This window comes from Equus quagga, chromosome 3 (genome assembly GCF_021613505.1).
Source record: "Equus quagga isolate Etosha38 chromosome 3, UCLA_HA_Equagga_1.0, whole genome shotgun sequence".
In the NCBI taxonomy this organism is placed as follows: domain Eukaryota; kingdom Metazoa; phylum Chordata; class Mammalia; order Perissodactyla; family Equidae; genus Equus; species Equus quagga.
The window spans coordinates 4,264,489-4,287,949 of NC_060269.1; the positions used below are offsets into that span (position 1 = coordinate 4,264,489).

Here is a 23,461-nt window from a genome sequence, read left to right on the forward strand (position 1 = left end):
AAACTTATGATGAATAAAAATATAAAATGCATTAATCTTTTCATCTATAATACAACATATTTATGCAATAGCACATAAAGTTTAACTGCAGAAAAAGGCCAAGTTCAGTAGGAATCCACATGGTCTCTACATTGCAAAACAACGATGCAAATCTGAAGGACCAACAGCCATTGGAAGGGTGGTGGTTGTTGACTTTCTTTAGTAGTGATTCTGGCCCTTAATCAGTAGGGCTAATTACTGTAGAGTGTCCTATCTACAGGAATCAAGTTAAGGTAATACAACAGGGTATACCCATCAGTTATTATTAAGGCTATTTCACTTCTAAGAGGTACAGTGTATTTGTCAGCCGTTACTAAACCATGTGACACAAAGGCAGTTATGGAGCTGGGGCTACTTTAATTCAATAAGTTTGAAGCTGAAAACTAATTTTCTACCCAGGACTGGAAGAGTATAACTTACCCGCGGTCCCTGATCACCTTGTTCTCCCTGTAGAATAGGAAAATGAGATGATAGTTTAGCACAAAGTCTGTAAATGATGCCCATTAAAAAGATCGAAATGTGACATAAGTCATGTCAGTATGATTTCCACTAACTTAATTTTTTTCTGCTATACATTTTCTTACCTTATCACCTTTTGGACCAGGTGGACCCTGAAATAGAGAAAGAGAACAAAAGATTTTTTAAATAAATAAAAAAATATTGCAGCTTGCATAGATCAACTAGAGTTAGTTACAAGATTCATGCAAAGGGCACAGAGATAGAGCTATCGATGAGGTTTCTCAAGGAATTTGGGGTTCTAAGCCATAATTGTAAGATGGCTAGAATGTGAAAATGGTATTATATATACATATGCATGCACACACAGAAAAGTATACATGTCACAAGTACATAACACGCTGAATAAGTTTTCATAAGCTGAACACATCTAACGCAGGTAGAACCAGCTGAACAAACCCAGAAGCCCTTGTCACTACTCTCTACAACAGTAATCACCATTTCGACCTCTGACAGAATACACTAGTTTACCCATTTTATACTTTATATGAATGGAATCATACAGCATGTGTTTGAAATTTATGCCTAATTTTTTGTGTAGTTGTAGACCATTCTTACTGCTTTATAATATCCCACTGTGTGAATAAACCATAATTTATTTATTCATCCTGCTGTTGATGGCCGTTTGTTTCCAGGAGTTTCTAGGTCTTGGCCATTACGAATCATCCTGCTATAAGCATCCTAGTGTACATCTTTTGATGAAAAATTGTATGTGTTTTTCTGTTGGGTATATACCTAAGAGTAGAACTGTTACCTTATAGAGAATACGTATGTTTGGATTTAGTAGATATTGCCAAATAGTTTTTCAATGTGGTTCTAACAGTTAAACTCTCATCAGCGACGTATGAGGAATTTCAGTTCCCCTAAATCATCACCAATACTTGGTATTTTCCATCTTTTTATGTTCTGGTGGGAGGTGGTGTAGTTTCACATTGTGTTCTAATTTGTATTTCTCCAGTGATTATGTTGAAATTCCTTTAATACATGTACTGGCCATTTTGCATCCTCTTCCATAAAACGTTCACATCTTTTGCCCTTTTTCTATTGAGTTGTCCCATTATTTGCTGGGGTTCTTTATATATTATATATTATTGATAGAGATATAGATGAGAATTCTTTACATATTCTGAATGTGAATCTTTTGTCGTGAAAGAATATATTTATTGCAAATACATTTTCCTACTCTGCATATTATGTTTATATCCTCTTAAAGGTGTTTTGATGAACAGAAGTTCTTAATTTTAATAAAGCTCAGTTTAACATTTTTTCTCTTTATAGTTATCTCTTTTAGTGTTCTACTTAAGAAATCTTTGCCTCTCCCAAGGTCATAAAGAGGTTTTCTATGTTTATTTTAAAAGCTAAAACTTTATTATTTTATCTTTCATATTTAGATCAATGAAGGTCAATGGAGATTTGATTTTGTGTGTGGTGTGAGGCTGAAGTCAAGATGTTTTTTTTCCCCATGTCAAATTAACCCAACACCATTTATTGAAAATGCATCTTTTCCCCATTATTATACAGTGTTACCTTTGTCATAAATCAGATGACCATATATATAGGATCTGATTAGGAATTTCTATTTTGTTGAGTAGCTGTCTATTCTTGAGCCACACTGAGATTGTCTTTATCTTTGAACAAGAATACTATCAGGAAATACTAATTCTAGAGGCAACAGTACTTTTTTTCTAGCTCTTAAAGATGAAGTCATGTTTTGGGGCTCAGCCTAGCTGAGGAATTAGAGCATTTCAGAGCTACCTTCAGTCTCTCACCTTCATCTTTAGCAGGGCCAGGCGAGAAGGATGAGATGAGACAGGCAGTAAAGCCAAGATTCTAGCGGTGGCCCTTCTTAGTTCCCAGGGGAGACTGCTCTGTCAGCTCAGGTGGGAAGGCAGGAGTGCTCTGCCTCTCAAAATATCTCCTACCACGGGGCAGCCACAGAGGAACTGTACCACATTCCTATTCTCAGTTGTGGCACTTCTGGTAACAGCTGCGAGGTTCTCATGAAATTAATAATAACAATAACACCATGTCTTACATTATGTGTATTTTACCATCAACAAAGAACTTTCACCTGTTACCACATTTAATCTTCTCCCAATCCAATGAGGAAAGTATTATGATATCCCTTTTAAAGATGCCAAAAATAAAACTCAAAGATTACCAAGGTTAGGCCTCTTGTGACTCAGTTATCCAGGACTTTAGCCTAGTCTGTGTAACTTTAACTGAGGTGGTTTGGGATGCTAAGTGTTGGGATGCAGCTCAAAACCAGGTTCTCAGAAAGAATGATGACCACATATCTGGTGCCTGCCTTCAACAGGTGGCTTCCAAAATGCCTCCCAATTGCGTTTTTCACAGTGTCATGGACAGTGGCCCCGAGATCTCAAGTTCAAAATGAGAGAAAGAGGGATTGTAGAGAATCAGGGAGGGCAAGAGGGGGCTAAGATAACGGAATCAACTAGACCACCCTTTTTTTTCTTACCCCCAAAATAATTTTGCCATTAAAAAAAGGGAAGGGAAGGGGGCTGGCCCTGTGGCCGAGTGGTTAAGTTCGCGTGCTCCGCTGCAGGCGGCCCAGTGTTTCATTGGTTCAAATCCTGGGCGCGGACATGGCACTGCTCATCAAACCACGCTGAGGCAGCGTCCCACATGCCACAACTAGAAGGACCCACAACGAAGAATATACAACTATGTACCAGGGGGCTTTGGGGAGAAAAAGGAAAAAAATAAAAAAAAAATCTTTAAAAAAAAAAAGGGAAGGTAAGAAAATTATTTTTTTTAATGTGTGCCTATTTCTGTAAAATTAAGTTTAAGGAATTTATTTCGTCATTTTTAACACACACAAAGTGCTCACTAATGCTCTTCAAGTAGGAGTTTATTTTTGGTGGGGCAAAGGAAACCCAAAGGAAAGAATGAGAGGATACCTACCATCAAGTATAAGAAATACAATGGAGCTCCTAGTTTTGATTTAGTTAAGTAGCATGCTATTTAGCTCTATTTTGATTTTTATATACATTTGTTAAATGCCTATAAAGAGTTTGGCAATGTTCTCAGCCCTGGTGGAGGATATGGTGGGAGGGGCTGATTTAGAAAAGCTAAATAGTCTAGTGCCAAAGTCAAACACTTCCCATATACTAGTGTTAAGGAAAATGAGCCCTAAAAAATCCAGCTACTGTAAGGTCACTTAGAGTTATTGTGGACCCTTCCCAGCCACCCCTCCCCCAAAATTGTCTCTGTAAAGTTTTGCTTGCTGATGCTTGGTGAGATTTCAGAGGCCAAGCCTCTCATTGTACCAGTCCCCTAAAGGCACTTTGTTATGTGAAATGACATGCTTGAGGTCAAAGCTTTTTGAAATATTTTACGGTGGGGAACAGAGATGACTTTTTTTTCCCAAAGTCCAATTACTAATTCCAAAGCCACATGTGTCAACTAGAGCTCTGTAGGCAGCTTGCCATAAGCAAGGGTGCTTAATTCATGAACACGTGAAAATTTGCATTCACAATTAAGCAATAAATACCGCTCTTCGAAAGGGGGTGTTTCTGAGCAGACAGGATGGCGTCCTGGCACCTGCCGGCTCAAGACAGAACCGAAGCTGAGGTCAACCGCCGCTCACAGCTGTGGCGGCTGCCTGGGACACCCCAGACCCCACTTGTGCTCTCGGGATTAATGGCAGGTGTTTTCTTCTGCTCTGACTGAAGTCCTACTCTTCTTTATGAACTGGACCCTCTTCGTGGCAAATATGGGTTGAATTTGAAGAAAAACGTGAGCTACTTTAGTAAACACAGCCAGTATTTCAAAATTGGGGAGCCACGGTTCTTTTTAAAGTCAAAACATTACAGATGAAAGCAGTGTTTCTTTGATTACTAACTTTTAAAATTAAAGCTGGGTCATTATTTATTTATTTATTTACTTATTTATATATTTTTTTCTTTAGAGTAAAAAAACCCAAACTCACTGGTATCAACTAAAGGATAGGCAGCAATACAAATTAATAAATTATGTGAATTACAGAGCAGTATTTTATAATGGCATCTTGCTGCTTCCAACTACACCAAGCTAACAATCTAATATGTAGTGGACATATTTGTGGTTCAGTATCAGTATCCATGGCTGGTTGGTAACAATTGGAAGGTAAAACTTTGTTGCTAAAACAAGGTTGAGGTCAATGGAAAGGAGATATGGTGACATGAGCATCATAAATTAGTGACTAGTGAATCACAGCTTAACATGAGGCTCCTTTGGCAGTCCTGTCTTCCTTCTGGTCTAGTATGTTGGAGTCAGATCTTTTAATGTCTACTTTAATAAATAAGAATATTTGAAATGATCTTTCTAATTAGCTTTATGTAATTATTGCTAACTACACAAATTTTAAAGGTGCTAACAAAGTCTTTATTATTGGTGGTGTTACTCAGTAGTTGGAACATTTCTTTTAGAGCACTGTTAGCATCATTAATTTACTACCACAGTATTTATAAATTTCAGCAGCAAACTTCAAATTAGCCCCTATTCAAATGACTTCAAATTCAGAATTTACAGGAACAACTTGTCTATTTGTGTCAAGCCTTTAAGGTGGGTCTTGGCCTATACCAATTTCAGTCTCCCCAAAACTATTTCCACCCAAATAATTCAGGTTTCAGCTCTTTTTCCATGCTCTATTATCTATGTCAATTAAATGATAAAACCAAACTAAAAGCACAATGAATAAGTGGCACAAGAAATGGAATTCAGGAAAATATTGGATTTCAATCCACATAAAAGTAATTGAAAAATAGCTGGAAAAGACAGATATATTCATAGAGATTGGATCCCCCAATAAAGGCCTTTCAGGGGCTGGCCTGGTGGCATAATAGTTTTGTTCATGTGCTCTGCTTCAGTGGCCTGGGGCCTGCAGGTTCAGATCCCAGGTGTGGACCTACATACCACTCGTCAAGCCATGCTGTGGCAGTGTCCCACATGCAAAATAGAGGAAGACTGGCACAGATGTTAGCTCAGGGACCATCTTCTTCACCAAGAAAAAAAAAAAGGCTTTTCATTCACTAGAACTGTACATTTTGCCTACTTTTAATGGGTAAAGGCTAAAGAGGGAGTAATTTTTAAAAGATGGCAATCATGAAAATAAAATTAAATTCTGCTAGAGGGAGAAAAAGTGGAAAAAGAGCAAACTCTGGAAATTCTTGGCAGCCAGAGCTGCTAGAATAAGAATGGAGTTATGATTGCTATCCCAGAGAAGTATAGATCATTTTTGTTTTTGAAATATAACAAACCTTTTCCTGATTAATCTTTTCATTGCTATAGAATTATGAGGACAAGAGAGTTTCATTTTCTCAGCATTTATAGCCAAATATCATCCAGGCACTACGCTCCGAGCCTGGAGGAGGGATATGTAAATATAATTATAATCAGTGGAATAAACTCTGTGTTGTGGAAGCACAGAGAGGAAAGAAGGTAAGGGAGCTGGAGCTAAAAAGATGATATTGGAACTGGCTTCTCAAAGTTGGCCAGAGAGAAGCTGGGCTGGGAAGGGGTAAAGCAGCCCAGGCAGAAGGGAAGAACACACAGAAGTGTGAGAGGACATTGTGCTATCAGAGAAGGATGAGGAGTTCAGAGTGGTCAGAGCATGTGGTGCAGGGAGTGGAGATGGGGAATTGCAGGCAAGAGAGATCTGGGAAGACTGGCTAACAATACCCAGGTCCCTGGGCCGGACTCTGTCATCAACTTAACAAGGGGGTGGCGAGACCAAGTGTGCTCTGTGGCTCTCTGAGAGCATGGAATGCCATTCTTAAGAAGTCTCTTTGGTCCAGAAGAGAGATGGTAAAAGATCTGAATTAAGATCATGACAGAGAGAACACAGGGAAAGTTCTAGATTCAGAAGATATTGCTGTGGCAGAACCAACAAGACCAGTTAAAGGATTGCACAAGGGGACCACTGACAGATCATCAACATGGTTGAAGACGTCCTACTCGTTTGAGTTCACAATTTAGTGCATTTGCAGGATAGTATAGGCCTAAGCTGGCTCAATGTGATAAACACAGCAGCTCCAGAGCCAAGTGAACCATAGAGAGTTTTAACTCTGGTCTGTGTTTCAAATCCAAATGGAGCATTGGCAGCTTTGGCTGACCTAATCAGAAATAGCTGAGAGAGAATTCTCTATCATCACTGTTGGGATAAAGGAGCACAGAGATACATGGTGGCCATACGGTGCTGCCACCATACGGAAGCCATCCTCCGTCTATATCAACTTATGAGTAAAGTACACCTTTATTACACTTCCCTTCCTCTACTTTTTAAACTGTAAACTGAACACAGAATTACTATACAGGCACACCTCAGAGATAATTGTGGGTTTGGTTCCAGGACACAGCAATAAAGCGAATATTACAGGTAAGCGAGTCAGACAATTTTTTTGGTTGCCTAGTGCATATAAAAGTCATGTTTACATTGTACTGTAGCTTACCAAGTATACAGCAGCACTATGTCTAAAAAAATGCACATACCTTAATTTAAAAATACTTTATTGCTAAAAAATGCTAAGCATGATCTGAGCCTTCAGCAAGTCATAATCTTTTTGCTGGTGGAGGGTCTGGCCTCGATGGTGGCTGCTGACTGATCAGGGTGGTGTTTGCTGAAGGTGTACGCAACTGTGGCAATTTCTTAAAATAAGTCAGCAAAACAATAAAGTTCGCTGCATCAATTGACTCTTCCTTTCATGAACGATTTCTCTGCAGCATGCGATGCTGTTTGATAGCATTTTACCCACAGTAGAAATTCTTCCAAAATTGGAGCCAATCCTCTCAAACCCTGCTGCTGCTTTATCAACTAAGTTTATGTAACATCCTAAGTCCTTTGTTGTCATTTCAACAATCTTCACAGCATCTTCACCAGGACTAGAGTCCATCTCAAGAGACCACACTCTTTGCTCATCCATAAGAAGCAACTCCTCATCCATTAAAGTTTTATCATGAAAGGACAGCAATTTGGTCACATCTTCAGGATCCACTTCTAATTCTAATTCTCTCGCTGTTTCTACCAAATCTGTAGCTACTTCCTCCACTGAAGTCTTGAACCGCTCAAAGTCATCCATGAGCATTGGAATCAACTTCTTCCAAATTCCTATTAATGTTGATATTTTGACCTCTTCTCATGAGTCACAAATGTTCTTAATGGCATCTAGAATGATGAATCCTTTCCAGAAGATTTTCAATTGACTTTGCCCAGAGCCATCAGAGGAATCACTATCTACGGCAGCTACAGCCTTAGGAAATGTATTTCTTAAATAATAAGACTTGAAAGTCAAGAGTACTCCTCGATCCATGATCTGCAGAATAGATGTTGCATTAGCAGGCATGCAAACAATATTAATCTCATTGTACATCTCCACCAGAGCTCTTGGGTGACCAGGTACATTGCCAATGAGCACCAATACTTTGAAAAGAATCTTTTTTCTAAGCAGTAGGTCTCAACAGTGGGCTTAAAATGTTCAGTAAACCATAAATAGATGTAAATAGTTGTGCTGTCATCCAGGCTTTGATGTTCCATTAAAGAGTACGAGAAGAGTAGATTTAGCGTAATTCTTAACAGCCCTAGAATTTTTGGAATGGTAAATGAGGATTGGCTTCAACTTAACGCCACCAGCTGCGTTAGCCCCTAACAAGAAAATCAGCATGTCCTTTGAAGCTCTGAAGCCAGGTACTGACTTCTCCTCTCTAGCTATGAAAGTCCTAGGTGGGATTTTCTTTCAATATAAAGCTGTTTTGTCCACACTGAAAATTTGTTGTTTAGTGTAGCCACGTTCATTAATGATCTTAGCTAGATCTTCTGGATAATTCCATGCATCTTCTACATCATCGCTTGTTGCTTCACCCTGCACTTTTATGTTATAGAGATGGCTTGTTTCCTTAAACCTTATGAACCAATCTCTGCCAGCTTCAACCTTTTCTTCTGAAGCTTCCTCACCTCTCTCAGCCTTCACAGAACTGAAGAGAGTTAGAGCCTTGCTCTGGATGAGACTTTGGTTTAAGGGAATGTTGTAGCTGGTTTGATCTTCTATCCAGACCACTAAAACTTTCTCCGTATCAGCAATAAGGCTGTTTTGCTTTCTTATCACTTGTATGTTCACTGGAGTAGCAATTTTAATTTCCTTCAAGAACTTTTCCTTTGTGTTCACAACTTGGCTAACTGTTTGGTGCAACAGGCCTAGCTTTTGGCCCGTCTCAGCTTTCGACATGCTGTCTGCACTTAGTTTAATGATCATTTCTAGCTTTTGATTTAAAGTGAGAGATGTGCAACTCTTCTTTTCACTTGAACACTGGGAGGCCACTGTAGGGTTATTAACTGGCCTAATGTCAATATTTTTGTGTCTCAGGGAACCGGGAGGCCTGAGGAGAGGGAGAGAGATGGGGGAACGGCTGGTCGGTGGCGCAGTCAGAACACACACAACACATCGATTAAGTTCGCCATCTTGTATGGGCACAGTTTGTGGTGCCCCCAAACGATTACAACAGCAACATCAAAGATCACTGATCACAGATCACCATAACAAATATAATAATCATGAAAAAGTTTGAAATATTGTGAGAACTACCAAAATGTGACACAGAGACACGAAGTGAGCAAATGTTGTTGGAAAAATGGCACTGATAGACTTGCTCGAAAGCAGGGCTGCCACAAACCTTCAATTTGTAGAAAACACAGTATCTGCGAAGCGCAATAAAGTGAAGAAGAATGAAATGAAGTATGCCTGTGTTTTAAAAGCCATAATTTCCCTAGTCTTTTAAGGATGAAGGAGGCAGAGTCTGCTGCACAGGCTGTTCTCCAGGAGCAGAGCACAACCTCAGCAGTTTCTGCATGTTTGATGTCTATATGCTCAGGCCCTCTCGCAAATACTACTTTACCCAAGGTCACAGTCTTCCGGGGAGGAAGGAAACAGAGAATATCCAGTTTTCCCTTGTTCCAGTAGGACAGAAGCCTCAATTCTGCAGACTGTAAGGTTTCTGCCTACTCCCTGACTGCACCATTAACTCGGCACATCACACCAATGGGATAGTTGCTCTGCAAGCACACATTGAGGAAGAAACGGAACTCGGTACCACAGTTTGCAGCTGGCATCTGAAACTGCACAAAATTATGTTGCAAATAGTATTCACAATGGAAAAATCTAGTGTTTTCTTGAAAGATAGGAACCCTAGCTATTCACATGTGGATAAATGTACCCTACTTCTGAATGAAGGGTTTTATGCAGTTAGCAAAGGCTCACCTATAAAGAAAATGTGAATATGTGTTCTTCCAAGTGTATGTCTCAACTTTGAACTCACATAGTTTTCTGCTTTACTATCATAATATGTTTTTTAGAGACATTTCTTCCACAAATCACCAAATCTTTCTGTTTCATAGACTTTAACTTTGCAAATAATTTCATCTAGCAATGCGTAAATTTTAAACTTTTTATGGAAAACCTGATGTGAAAATGTGAGTTCCTATCTATAAGTATAGATCAATATGTGTATTTGTATAATTTCTTTTTAAATGCTTCAGAAGAAAAGTAAAAAATAGCAACTAAGGGTATAATTTGGGGGAATTATTTTTAAATATAAAGTACACAAAATATCTTGGTGGTTAAGAGCGCAGGCTTGGGAGGCAAACATATCCAGACTGAAGTCCTGGTTCTGATGACCTGTGTGATCTGTGGCAGCTAAGTAAGCTTTTTGAGCCTTAGTTTCCTCATCTGTAAAATGGGGAAAACGATGTTCACCACTTGGCTAAAACGCAACAGTGCCCATGAAGCATTTATAGAATGTTTCATCCACGTTGGGAGTGATTATTAGGTACACACTCAATATTTTTAATGTTTTAATCATGGTAAACACAAAATAAAATTTCTTTTCCAGATACTTGACCTGAGGATGAAGAAAGCAAACATATTGGTTTCCAAAAATCAAAAGGCAATGTGGTGGGGCAGGCCCAGTGGCCAAGAGGTTAAGTTTGCACACTCCGCTTCGGTGGCCCAGGGTTTCGCTGGTTCAGATCCTGGGCGCAGACATGGCACCACTCATCAAGCCATGTTGAGGTGGCATCCCATATGCCACAACTAGAAGGACCCACAACTAAAAGTATACACCTATCTACTGGGGGGACTTGGGGAGAAAAAGAAAAAAAAAAAGCTTGGAAAGTTGTTAGCTCAGGTGCCAATCTTTAAAAAAAAAAAAAAGTCAACGTAGCGAGAAATGTTTTATGTGTATGATTGAAAACATTTGGGAATATGCAGGTTTAATATAGTTTATCTCAATGTTCATGAATTATTACCCAACAAAGCCAAACAAAAACACTTCAATGTGGTTTTAACCATGGTACTTTAATGACCAAACAAGACTAAACTTTCGGCCCTGGAACTACCTTGTCACCCCTCGCATACAGCAGGTGCTCAAATTCTTGCTGAATTGAAACACCCAGAAACAAAAGAATGCAATAAAACTGTGTTCAAAGCAGCCAGCATAGAAAGAATTATACAAGAACCAGATTCAATGCTGCTGCAGAAGAACCGTGTTTATTATAGTGTCAAACTCTGCTAAGCCAGGGAAAGGGAATTATAGCTATAAACAGATTCATAGCTTCAGACTTTACACCTTTCGTTTTGCATTGAAGATTAAAAGAGACCAAGCAGAAAAGGGGGTAGGTATAAACAGACATTTAAAATATCAAAACCAGCCCCACTTCTTGCAAAACTAATTTTTACAGCTATTATTTTCTGGGCATTTTCTGTGGTGAGATCTTAACTATAAGTTCTTTTGTGATGTCAGTTTGAGGCCTGGACAAGGGACTATACATGCCCATGACCAGTCTTAAATCATAAGCAGCTGCCATCAGGAAACAATTAGTGGGATCTAGCACTAAAAGAAAATTTAGAAAAACCAAACATTAAAAAAGGACTCTGAAAAGTAAGACTGCTGTAGCTCAATGGAGTGAAGGGCTTATAAACCAGCAGGAATCGGGGAAGCTCACTCTGGCTTTCCTTTCTAACACAATACAAATTAAATCCGGCCCAATTACTGCTCCTGCCAATCAAAACCAAGGGGTCCCTTCTTTCTAGCATCATTCCTTGCATCCAAATGTTTTAAGAAATTGCTAAGACTTTTTTGTTTAACGTTGAATTTTTTTTTTCCACTTATTTTTAAGAGGTCAAATAAAATGAACTCTATGGTGAAAGACTTGGAAGCCTAAACATTCCTTTTGTCGAAAGAAAGCATCAACTTGCTGTCTAAATGCCCACAGTAGCCCCTGTGACTTCACAGCTAATGGTGTAAACTATCCTACAATGTTCTTACTGTCCTCAATATAATTCAAATGTATACAGAGGTACACCCATCTTTACACCTCAGGTTTAATTTACAATCATCTATTTCAGCATGTTTCCTAATAGACTTTCCCAACATAATTTTGCCGAGGCTCCTAAGAAAGTCCTGTTTGCAGGTCAGTTTGATTCTTTGCTTTGTTTGCAGTATCTTATAGAGCAACAGGGGTTTTGTGAAGGGCAATCAGGCACAGTGCAGGGATCAGGGTAAGGTGTCCCCTTGAGTCTAAGGAGATTCGCAGAAGGAATGAAAACAACAGCAGTCAGATGAGGCTAGGGGAGCCTGAATCTCAGTGTTTGTCTATGATTCTCGAGCTTCATGTAAATGAGAAGCCCAATCTCCCTCATCCTCAGCTGATGACTAAGAAGATCAAGAGCTCCTAATGGACACTTCTACAGCTCCCCTCCTCCATCCCCAGACTATTCTTCACCCTCCTCTCTCTGTGGAGTGAAGGGAGCACCGTACCTCCTCTCCACCCCTCGCCTCCCCCGTGCCTCGCCCTGCTGCCCTGCTGTCTATGGTGCTCTCACTTGTCTCTTCAGCCATCACAGTTCTCTTGGATTCTTCCCCTCAGTCTCCAAACATACTCATTCACTCTCTACTAAAGTCAAGGGGAAGAAAAGTTGCCTTTCCCCTCTATCCCTCGTTTTAAAGTCCTACCTTCTTCTTCCTATCTCCACTAAACTTTCCTAAATACTAGAATGGTCATAGAAAGAAAGGAGATTGAATTTAAAAGGAGGTAGCTGAGTAGAAGTCATATTTTCACAGTCTGGTTTTGGGAAAAATAAAGTAACATGAGTTGAAATACATATTGGTCTTGGGGGCATTTCTTTCCATTCGGAAGAAGAACGCTGAGCTATCAGAAGGGAAACTGCTGAGCCAGTCCTCAGGGCACCGGGGAGGAGTTACCCTGGGCTAACCTAAACTAAATAAACCAGAGCTTTGGGGAGGAAGGATGACAAAGGCCATAAATGTCAGGATTGCCCAAATTTGTGTCTAAACCTTTTGTCTTTTCACTCTACTGCCTACATCAGCTATCAAATATACTCTCAAGGCTTTAAGTATTACCTGACTTATGTCCTGAATTCCTTTCCAAGCTGCAATCCTGCATTCCCAACTGCTCACCAGATGGCTAAGCCAAGATATGCCATCACCAGCTCAAACTCAAACTCAACATTCTCACTGAGCTTCTCACTTTCCACTGTAAGCCAATCATGACTTTCCTATTTTTTTCCTATCTTTGTTTAACACACCACTACTCCTCCAAGCATAAAGGCTCAATGTTATATTTGATTTGGCAAATGGATCTGTTGCCAAGTCCTGGAGATTTCATTCTCCACAAAATCCCCTAAATCTATCTTTACATGTTTGCCATGAGCATCCTTGTGCCTGGATTACAAGAATAGTCTACAAGCCTCTCCCAGTCTCTCCTCACTCTTCTCCATCCTTCACACTTTTGTCAGGTTATTTTTCCGAAAGCACATTTCTAAACATATCATTTCTCTGCTCAGAAAGCGTCAAGGGCTCATTTTGCAATCCACAGTAAAAAAGCTGTTATAGCCAATGATCCTCCATGGACGTAAAAGCTGTTAGGTGAGAGGTTCCTGGGAATCAGGCCAACACTTGCTGACCAATGAAACATTACATGCCTCTTGATGACCTGGGAAGCCGAGTACACCCCTATAAGAGATTCTTCCTAAAAACGGAACCAGAACCTCATCAAACCTCTAAATAGAACTTGCAGTTTACAAGAGATATAGAAGAGAGGGGAACAAGTTAAACAGCACCGTGAGGAAGTCATTAGACCAATCCAGAATGTGGGGCATTCTATTTATAGGACAAACGTCCTAGAAAAATTTATGGCAGGTAAAAATAAAAAGAGAAGGAAGACTATAGAGTAAAAGAAAGTGAAGAGTTATAACAACTAAATGCCAAGTGTGGGCTTTGGATCTTGATTCAAACAAACCATCTGTACGAAGGCATTTTTGAGGCAGTTGGGGAAATTCGAATATAGATCAACTAGGATGATATTGGAATTATTGTTAATTTTATTAGGATTGATAATGAAGTGATATAGTTTGCTTTAAAAAGGTTATGTTTTCTGGGGCCAGCCCCGTGGTGCAGCAGTTAAGCTTGCACATTCCGCTTTGGTGACCCAGGGTTCATCAGTTCAGATCCCAGGTACAGACCTACACGCTGCTTGTCAAGCCATGCTGTGGCAGGCCTCCCACATATAAAGTAGAGGAAGATGGGCACAGATGTTAGCTCAGGGCTAATCTTCTTCAAAATAAATAAATAAATAAATTTAAATAAATTTTAAAAAACACAAAGGTTATATTTTAAAAAGGCTCTACCAGTTAGAGATTCATATTTCAGTATTTGCAGATGCAGCGACATGATATCTAGACTTTGCTTCTAAATACGCCAGCAAAAAACAAAATAAAATACACAAGGGGAAAGGATTCATGATTGGCAACTGAAAATTCTTGAAATTGGGTGATGGGTCCAGGACCAGTTTATGATACTATCTTCTCTTCCTTTTGCATATGTTTGAAAATTCCCGAACGAAGTAATTATATATTTTAAAAATTTATTTTTGACGACCCTTCAGATTCCTACCAAAGTGCTAACTTCTGCCTGTGTCCAAAGTCCTCTGTAATCCACTCCTAACTTTCCTTTTCTGCTTTATCCCCGCCCTGCGCCCCCACCCCCGTCCCCCATCAGGACCTCCTCCTCCAGTCAGCCCTGAGTACCAGCTGTTCTCAGAACGCCCCTCACTCTTGTCACTCTCTATATCTTTGCTTATGCCATTCTTTCTGCCAAATAAACATCATCAATTATCATTCTCTTTGGAATAATTCTAGCACACCTTTCTTGAAACCTCTTTCCTGCAACCTGAGCAATGGAGCTACTTGGGGAAAAAAATAAACACAGCAGAAATTTGAGTTTCTGAAAGAAATGTTAGTCCTTGCAGTAAACGTCTCATCTCCACATGCCCTACAATCTCACTCTCATTATACCCAGTCACCGATGGCTCATCTCAGTGACCTCTCTGCCCTAAGCTTTACCTGACCTTCTTTTAGATAAGTTCTTTTCCTACTTTTGAACTATGATAGGACTTGTAACTCCTATAAAACTTAGCTCACCCTGCTAGGAATAAGATTTATGCTTCACCCTAAACTATCAGGGCCTTTAAGGGTAGAAAGAGAATCATATGGGAAATGTAACAAACACGGACTTTGGAGACTTTAACATCTATTAGCATATGACCTTTGGCAGGTCACTTAACCTCTCTGAGCCTCAGTTTCCACATCTGTAAGATGGAGCAAACAATAATTACCTCATCTGTGAGTAGCAGGAGGTAATTAAAAGAACATACGGTCTTCTGTAAACATTATTTCCCTTCCGAATTCAAATGTCTAGCCTTGTACCTCATACATGGTAAGTATTCAATATATTTGCAGAGTTCCTGCAACAGAGGTCTCTAAGACGACATCGGTGCCAAAATTACTATTCCCTGAATAGCCTGTTAATAATCAAAAAGTCACAGATATCTGTACGTCCAACATGCTTCCAATCAATGCTTATGAGAATATTTTGATTCCAGATAGAAATTGTGCCTTTTGGGGTGACTACAATTCTCTAATTCAGAAGAGTTAAGACTAATAGCAAAGGAATGAAACAACTTTGCACTGCCTCTTCAAGATGAAATGAACTCTAGTCAATGAAAATTTTTTTTCTCACATCTCAAACACAGACAAATATTTATGGCTCCTCTCCCCCTCCTGCCTGTGACTCCAAACCTTTAGAAAGAGTATTCTATTTTCACTCTCCCCACATTTTCAACACTGAGTCACTCCTAAAACTGTGGCAATACTGCTTCGAAAACCACAAGGCTGCCAACGTTACCAGCTGACCCCCTGACTGCAAACCCAGTGAGCGCAGTTCACAAGGCCGACCACCCACCTCTCGTTTCTTTGGCAATGCTCTCCTCTGTATTTTCTACCGCCTGAAGGGGCTTTCTCAAGAATTGATGACAAAATTTATTCAACCACATCCATTGAGGATGCATCACCTTTGTTTTGCCTTCAACTCTATTTATTTTTTATAAAAAGAATATTTAGTGAACATAAATTACTATGATAGATTCTGCCTGATCTGAGACGTAAATTAGCATTGAACTTACTGACCATTTGCAAACAATAAACCTAAAGTGTGAAGGCTCACATTACTTAGGGGGGCAGTAGAGTCTCCTACAGTTATTGCTCAAACTAGGTTTAAATGTGGCCTCTGCAAAAGAAAGAAGACACTAAAACGTTCCTGAAGCCATCATTCCACTTACTGTCTTATGGCATTCCTCCATTTTAATCTCTACACGACCCAAGAAATATTCTATATTAAAAACGTGGTATCAATCAAAATGACTGGATATATTTAGAGAAAAAGTAAATTTAGCCTATTAAGAATTTGGTTAGGATATCAAAATTATTAAACAATGGAATCCATGAAAACATATATACGAAATTATACATACATGTATACCAGACTTGAGAAAATTTATAAGTAAAATTTTTAAAGTTTGAAACGTCAAAATAAATTAATTTCACTTCACTGAACAGGAATATTTTGAACTAAAACTGTTTGCTATCTTCATAAAGACTTAGACACACAAATGTGCACATAAATGTTTGTTTTAGATAGAGAGTTCTATACTACAACCATACCTTACTGTGATAATCGTTTGTCATGAATTAATTTTAAGATTGACTTACTTATCCTAAACCTCTATAGGCTTTTAGGCCATCATGCTATTGGGTGTGTATCCAGCAGATCAAGCACTGCCATGAGGGTAACGTGTCTTTCCGGCTCTGTCTCAGTGAAGGTGTGCATGTGGGAGTTCATATGTGCATAAATAGGCCTTTAATAATAACACTTACGTGTGCCATACACTGTTCTAATGTTTCATCAGGTCATGTATCAAGTCAAACCAACCACCCTTATTTTACATTGAAAAACTGAAGGGAAAAAGATAACTTGTCCAAAGTCACGCAGTTCGTTAGTGGTAAATCGGGATTGAAACCCAGCGATCTGCCCCCAGAGCCCATTTCTTTAGCCATATCCAATGTATTCCATATGCTGCTTTAAAAAGGGACTGATAAAAGCTGGTATTTTCAGTTGTTTAAGTCATTTTATCATCAAATAAATATAAAATTATCCTTAAATCTGAATTATTAAATGTTTACATTTATCCAACAAAAACTTATTGTACATTTTCTATATATCAACACTGTGGAAAGACACTGAGATACAAAAATGAGTAAGTTCAGGGAAGGACGACAGCTTCCATGTATGCAAATCAATGTCAGATTAACTTAATTATTCATGAAAGGCTATGTGTTATTCACCTTTATTCAGACGGAATTAAGAGGGAATATATTTGACAGAAAACTAAGCATAAAGTTGGCAATAGAAGTTTTCTTCAATTAACTCCAGTGGGAAAGAATTCTAAGCTAAAATTAAACTTTGAGATGCTGTTATACCATTTCAATATACAGATGAGCATGTAAAAATAAAGAAATATGGATTATAGTAAAATAAACAAGCTCCTACACTACGTGTACTCATAAAGTTATAAGCTATCTGGAGTACAATGGAGTTTTTCATTTCATATTAACCATTTACTCAATAAAATACAAAAAAATATGAAGCAGTAGGACTTTTATAATCATTCTCTATCATACAACCACTGTATAAAATATAGATAACGGGGAATGATAATATTTTATCAAGTCTAGCATGATTTATTCAGGACAGAATACATTACTGGTTTAATATGACAGTTTTATTATGTAGTGAGCAAAATAAAGAGTTTCTGTACACACACTCACATGCACACATCAGGCACAGACACATGGTTTTCAAATTTCTTGGAGAATGTGTCTGTCCTCCCCCTGCCCCCAAGTCAGACTACATGGATCTGAAAAAGGCTGAATTGGAACACAAACATGAAATATGGGAATTGCTAAAGTGTTAGGTTAGAAGGAGTTTAGTATATAATTAAAAACATATGAATAGAAAGTTAAATACTGCCCTAAAATATAATATTTTATTCCAAAATAATTCCTTACAAGGCGGACACAGCTTGATTTTTGCAAATTTTAGTGAAATGTTGTTAAATGGCAATGACAATGTCAGAATAACAAAAAAAAAATCAAAAGGGACTTGGGGAAGAAGGCAAAGTGGCATCTTCTACTTCTTTTCAAGGGTATCTGAGAAAATACAAATGGAAGCCGCCCGCCTCCACGTGCAGTTGTCTCATGGTATTTGCTTGTGGTTTCTCTTACATTTTTTTCTCACTGAGTAATACAGAATTACAACATGCAGGCCACTTTAGTCTTTCGAATTCCTGAGGGAATTATATCTCCTTTATGTTCACATGCAACTCCAAAGGAGAGTTATGAGGAAGGCTTTGAAATTCTAAAAATTTTATGCAAAAGAAATGCCCTCAGTATGGAAGGGATACCCTTCACTTAACACAGTGGTTCTACTATTTCAAAATCCCCTATTGAATATACTGATGTAGTTATTTGGGGCAAAGAAAAGGCCAATGTATCTTTATAAAGTGTACAAGATGGAATCCTGAGAAAGGTTTTTAAAACAACAGTTTCTGCCATTTGCATTAAATTGTGTCTTAGTGGGAGAATATTCTTGTCTAAGCAATGCGCTCTTACATACACCACCATGAGCAACCTTCTCTAACAGTCTGGACCGTTAAGAAGCAAAGCCAAGCCTTGAGCCCTACAAATAAATTGTTACAAAATAAAATAATACACTATAAGTATGGCCCTAGGTTAATGCTTCTGTTTCTTTTCACCAAAGATTAAATATTAATATAAATAAACTACTACAATGAAAGGAAACAAAGATATCCAAACTCTCCAGACCATCTGGATGTGAGATATTAAAAGTGATAAATGTCGGTAAATTCTCAGAGCTTACAAACCTCAGCGTCTGGTTTAAATGGCATTATTGATGACACACGATGTTACTGACTGGGGCACTTAGAATTACAAGAAGCTGACAGTTTTCTCTCTTCCTCAGCTTCCTCTTCCTTAAGCCCTTGTATCTGCCATCCATCACTCAATAACATTTGTTGAACTTCTATTTGCAAGGAACTAAGGTGTTGTGGAGGATACTAAAGATGAAAGAAAGCATAGATCCTGCTCTTGAAGATCATAAAAGCTAATAAGAAAGAGAAAAAAGATGTTTATAAATAACTATGATACAACAGAAAGCGGAAATGGGAGGACAGGAATTTATATTCACCGAGTGCCTGTCGTGTAAGGCACCACGTTACAAGTTAGACGTGTATTAGCTTATTTAATCCTTACACTGTCGGTTGAAATAAGACATTATTATCTCTGCTTTACAGATTGGGAACACGAGACTCAGAGTGACGGAGGAACTTGCCCAAGATCACAGAGCTTGTAAATGGAAGAGCTAGGATTTGACTCATGATCTGTCTGGCTTTGCTAGCTATGCCCCCCCTATTTTAAGCGTAAAGTAATATAAAAAGCTGTACAGATAAAGTGCTATGGGGATTCAGCAAAAGGAAGAAATTGCATTCCACTAAGGGGGAGTAAAGACATCTTGCTGGAAGAAGTGGCATGTAAGTAAGAGCGCTGATCACATTTGGGTGTGTGGAAAGTGAGTGTATCCAGGGGCTAAGCAGGGAGCAGTTCTGAAGGAAAAAAACTGTTCTAAGAAAAGACAAATGACGTAAAACAGATTTGAAGAGAAAAAAGGAAATGGTTTGATTTGGTTTGGATGAAGCATAGTGTCCAGAAAGAGCAGTAATGGGAAATTAGTGGGAACTAAGGCTAGGAAAACAGGCCAAATCAAAGGATTTGAATGTCAGACAAGGAACTCGATTTCATTGCACTCTGAATGGTACCCACATTGAGATTCAGAGTTCTGGGGTCAGAAGAATGACATAACCAGAACCGTGATAGAAAAGCTTCATCTGGCAGACATCTAAAGGATGACGTTGGCTGATGCCACACTCAATCCCAACCCTCGATGTCTCCGCTATAGAGACAGGAGAAAGCTGAGTGTTCATTTTCCGACTCACCTCCCTTGCAGCTGGGACTGGGTGGGCAACAGGCACATCTTCACGGGGTGCAGAAGGGCAGTGGGCAAGCAGGGGGTCACAAGGAAGAGAAAGGTGGGACCCTGTCAGGTAGGCAGAGAGCTGGAGGGGTTTAATTGTCCTGTCAGCCATTAGTGAAGCTGTGCAGAGCATTAGCACCTTGACTCTAACACCTGGCAGTAGAGGAAAGGAACAGGAGGAGCTGGGGTAAAGTCAGTCATGGAGAAAGGGAATGCAGGTCTGGGGAGCCAGGAGAGGACCAGCCACCTGAACAGGGGTGCCTGCATCCAGGCAGAAACCTGGTTTCTAGAACTAAGGCGTGGCGCCAGCACCACACCCGGAGCAATGGCATTGATCCTGGGTCAGGTGCACGTGGGAGAAAGGCCTCCTTCCTGCCTCATGTTTAAGGTCCGACTGAACCTAGGGAATATTCAGATTTACTGAACCTAGGGAATATTCAGGGTTAAAGCCATCCTTGGAATGGCAGGTCTGCAGGAACTGACAAAACTTCAACACTCTACTTGACTATTAATATTAAGGAACTGTCAAAAGAACAGAGTCTGAGTCTGCCTTGTTCACGACAATTTCACAGCCTCATGATTGCACCCTGTACGAAGCAGGGGCTAAGTAAATACCTGAGCTACTGAATTGAATTATGTTAATATGACTTAATGAGCAACCATCAGGGTGACTTGCACTTCAAGAGATTAATTTTGCTATACCGCCCAAATAATTCTGATTACCTCTAGTCTGAAAAACAAATGCTTGCGTCTTTTTTCTAATTTCCTTTTCTTCATTCTTCCTGTACTTACTCTCTGTTGTCACTTGTTATTTTTTCTCTTTTTAACCAAGCTTTTTTTTCCAATCTCTGTGACATTATTTACTCCATCCTACCCCTGTTCCTCTCTAAGAATTTGATTTCTGTTGATTCAGTGGATTCGTAGCGACATCCTCTCCGTTCATTTCCCGCCTCTCTCCCCATCTTAGCCACAGCTGCTGGAGTTGCCTTTATTCCTTCCTAATACCCTTTCACCATCTCATTTCCCTTGTCAAGAACCATTTTCTCACCCATTTAGGGAAATGCAAAGACTCACCTCTCTTCCCTCAGGCCTATTTTCCTGTTCAATTTCACACTATCACTGTAACACGGTTCACTGCCAGTTAGCTGTCCAGCGCTCACTGTTTTTTAACGATCTAAGTTAAATCCACCTAAGCCATGTTCAACCTTAGCAAGATGATCAGAAGAAGTCCCTGAAGAGAAGACATTTCCCTGGTCTGCAAAATAAAGCCTTATTAATCTGAGAGTTCTTACTAAAGAATGCACGACACCGAAGAAGCAAAATTGAGTTTTTCTCTCTCTAAGGAAGAGTTTTGCACCGTATGATACTATGATTAAGATGATGTGGGAGTGTTCCACCTATGCAAGAAAGCTCTCATTGACATAAATATTTGCACATGAATCGCAAGGTGCCAATTATAATTCTGTCCGAATCTTTTACTAAACTTTAAAGGATGTGCAACCTCCCAACTCAAACATTTGCAACTCTCCTTTTGGAAGTGACTTGCTCATAACTGTGGCTGTAGACTCAAGATTTATTATGACAGTATTCTTCTTTTTACAGTTATTCTCATTAACATCTTATTAACTAATGTGCTTTTAATGCTGTCTTTTTGTCCAATTCTCTAAGTCTTTATAGCCATATCTGAATTTCCCACTCTTTTTTGTCTATAGGACACTTGCACTTGGATGTTGTAGCAGATGTAGCTGCCAATCCGCACCATGCCTCCCTCCAAGACAGAGCTAGAACACAGGTTCCACACGTCCCTGCGGCTCATGCCTCTAGCAGAAGGAGCATGCCAGGCCTTCTGGGTCGGTCAGAAGCACCATGGAGTTAACACCCAGGCAGCACTCTCAACAATGAAGGAAGGGACATTAATGGAGAAAGACATCCATTCCTTGCCCCTCAGCGGGGGGATTCCCAGGCAAGCTTGACAGGCTCTCAGAGGTTCCTCAGCAGGCCTGAGGCCCAACTGTCCACAGCAGTAACCTGCTCATTAGCGCACCGATTCCTGGGTCTCTTGGCTTCCCTGTGACATTTTCCCACTCACTCACAATGCTGCCCGGGTTCAACTCCCAAATAAACTATTTATGCCCAAATCCTTAACTTAAGTGCCAGTTCGGGGTAGGAGGAGGTGATCCAGGCTAACACAGAGGTCCTATTAAAACTTAAAATACGTTAAAGATTATAATCTTCTCTTAAAACCAACTCTCCAACTTCTGTTATTATCTGTTATCTCACTTTCTTCTCTTCTCTTGAGAGCCGAGCGCTACAGGGGTGTGAGGGTCTTAGAGAAAGCCTTGACTTCTGCTCCCAGTTTTATGGTGTCACTCCAGGTGAGTCATTTCTCTCTCCGGATTCTGTATATACACCTGTCTAGGACAATAATACTTCCCAGGGATGTTGTAAGCATTAAATAAAGCACGCAAAGCTCCTTCTACTTTGTCTTCATCTCATTACAATGCAGCAGTTTCAAATTTAGGGAATAAGCTACAACTTTTTTTGTGGAGGTTTTTCCTACAAAAATTACCTTGAGTCAACTTAGAATATAAGAGCAGAAATCACAAATAGTGAGGATATTCTCTAATATGAATATAAATTAATTACATGTCAAACTTTTTCTCATGAGTGTCGTGCTCTACTGAAGTACATGGGGCTTTTTGTTTGTTTTGTTAGACATCCTTATATACAGAGCTCATAAGGCTATTAATAATATTTTCATGATCTAGTATGAGAATGAGCACACAACAGACAATTTATGCTATTGACTAACAAAGATATCATGAAACTCATTTAGTTACGAAACAATCTATGAGAGAAATAGCATTCTGTATATCAAGGGCAAAGATCCATAAGGGGAACTCAATAAAGAATTATGCTACTTACAGGTAAACATTAATGACGGCAAAACATTAATGACGGCATTTCCTTCTCTATAACTTCCCACAGACTACAATAAGAATTGATACTGAGTTTGTTGTTTTTTTACTGACTGTTCATTTCTGACAACTCCCTTCCTTTGTAACTTTCACCTTTATACACATTCCTTCCTGTTCTAAAATTTCCTCATTTTCTTCAAGATGACTTCGGGCTCAAAAGATTTTCTGTTGACTACATTTAATTATAAATCACGTCTTCAGCAGTTAGTTTATATTGAAAATGTAGAGCGGATTCAATATCTATCTATAATGAATCAAACGTAGCTGGTAGGATCACAGAATAAATAATCAGAGTCTGTGTGAATTTCCAACAACATTATTAGTACATGATTAATCAGGACCTAATGCAAACCAGGTCATACCCGCCATCTACTAAGTCATTTTATCTTATGTTGAAGTCCTGTGGCATTGTTTCA

At 39.3% G+C, this 23,461-nt stretch overlaps 1 protein-coding gene across 6 annotated transcripts in view; it reads right to left on the minus strand.

Annotated features, from left to right (window-relative positions):
- COL25A1 (collagen type XXV alpha 1 chain) overlaps positions 1–23,461 on the minus strand; it is a 440,445-nt gene that overhangs the window by 150,646 nt on the left and 266,338 nt on the right. For all 6 annotated transcript variants that reach the window (XR_006887816.1, XR_006887815.1, XM_046655549.1 and 3 more), the window contains exons 6-7: positions 624–650; positions 460–486 (exon numbers count right to left, since the gene is read on the minus strand). Coding sequence is in view for 4 of the 6 variants with exons in the window: in XM_046655549.1 (XP_046511505.1) it covers positions 460–486; positions 624–650 (54 nt within the window). In the remaining 2 variants the exon portion in view is untranslated. The remainder of the gene's footprint in view (positions 1–459; positions 487–623; positions 651–23,461) is intronic.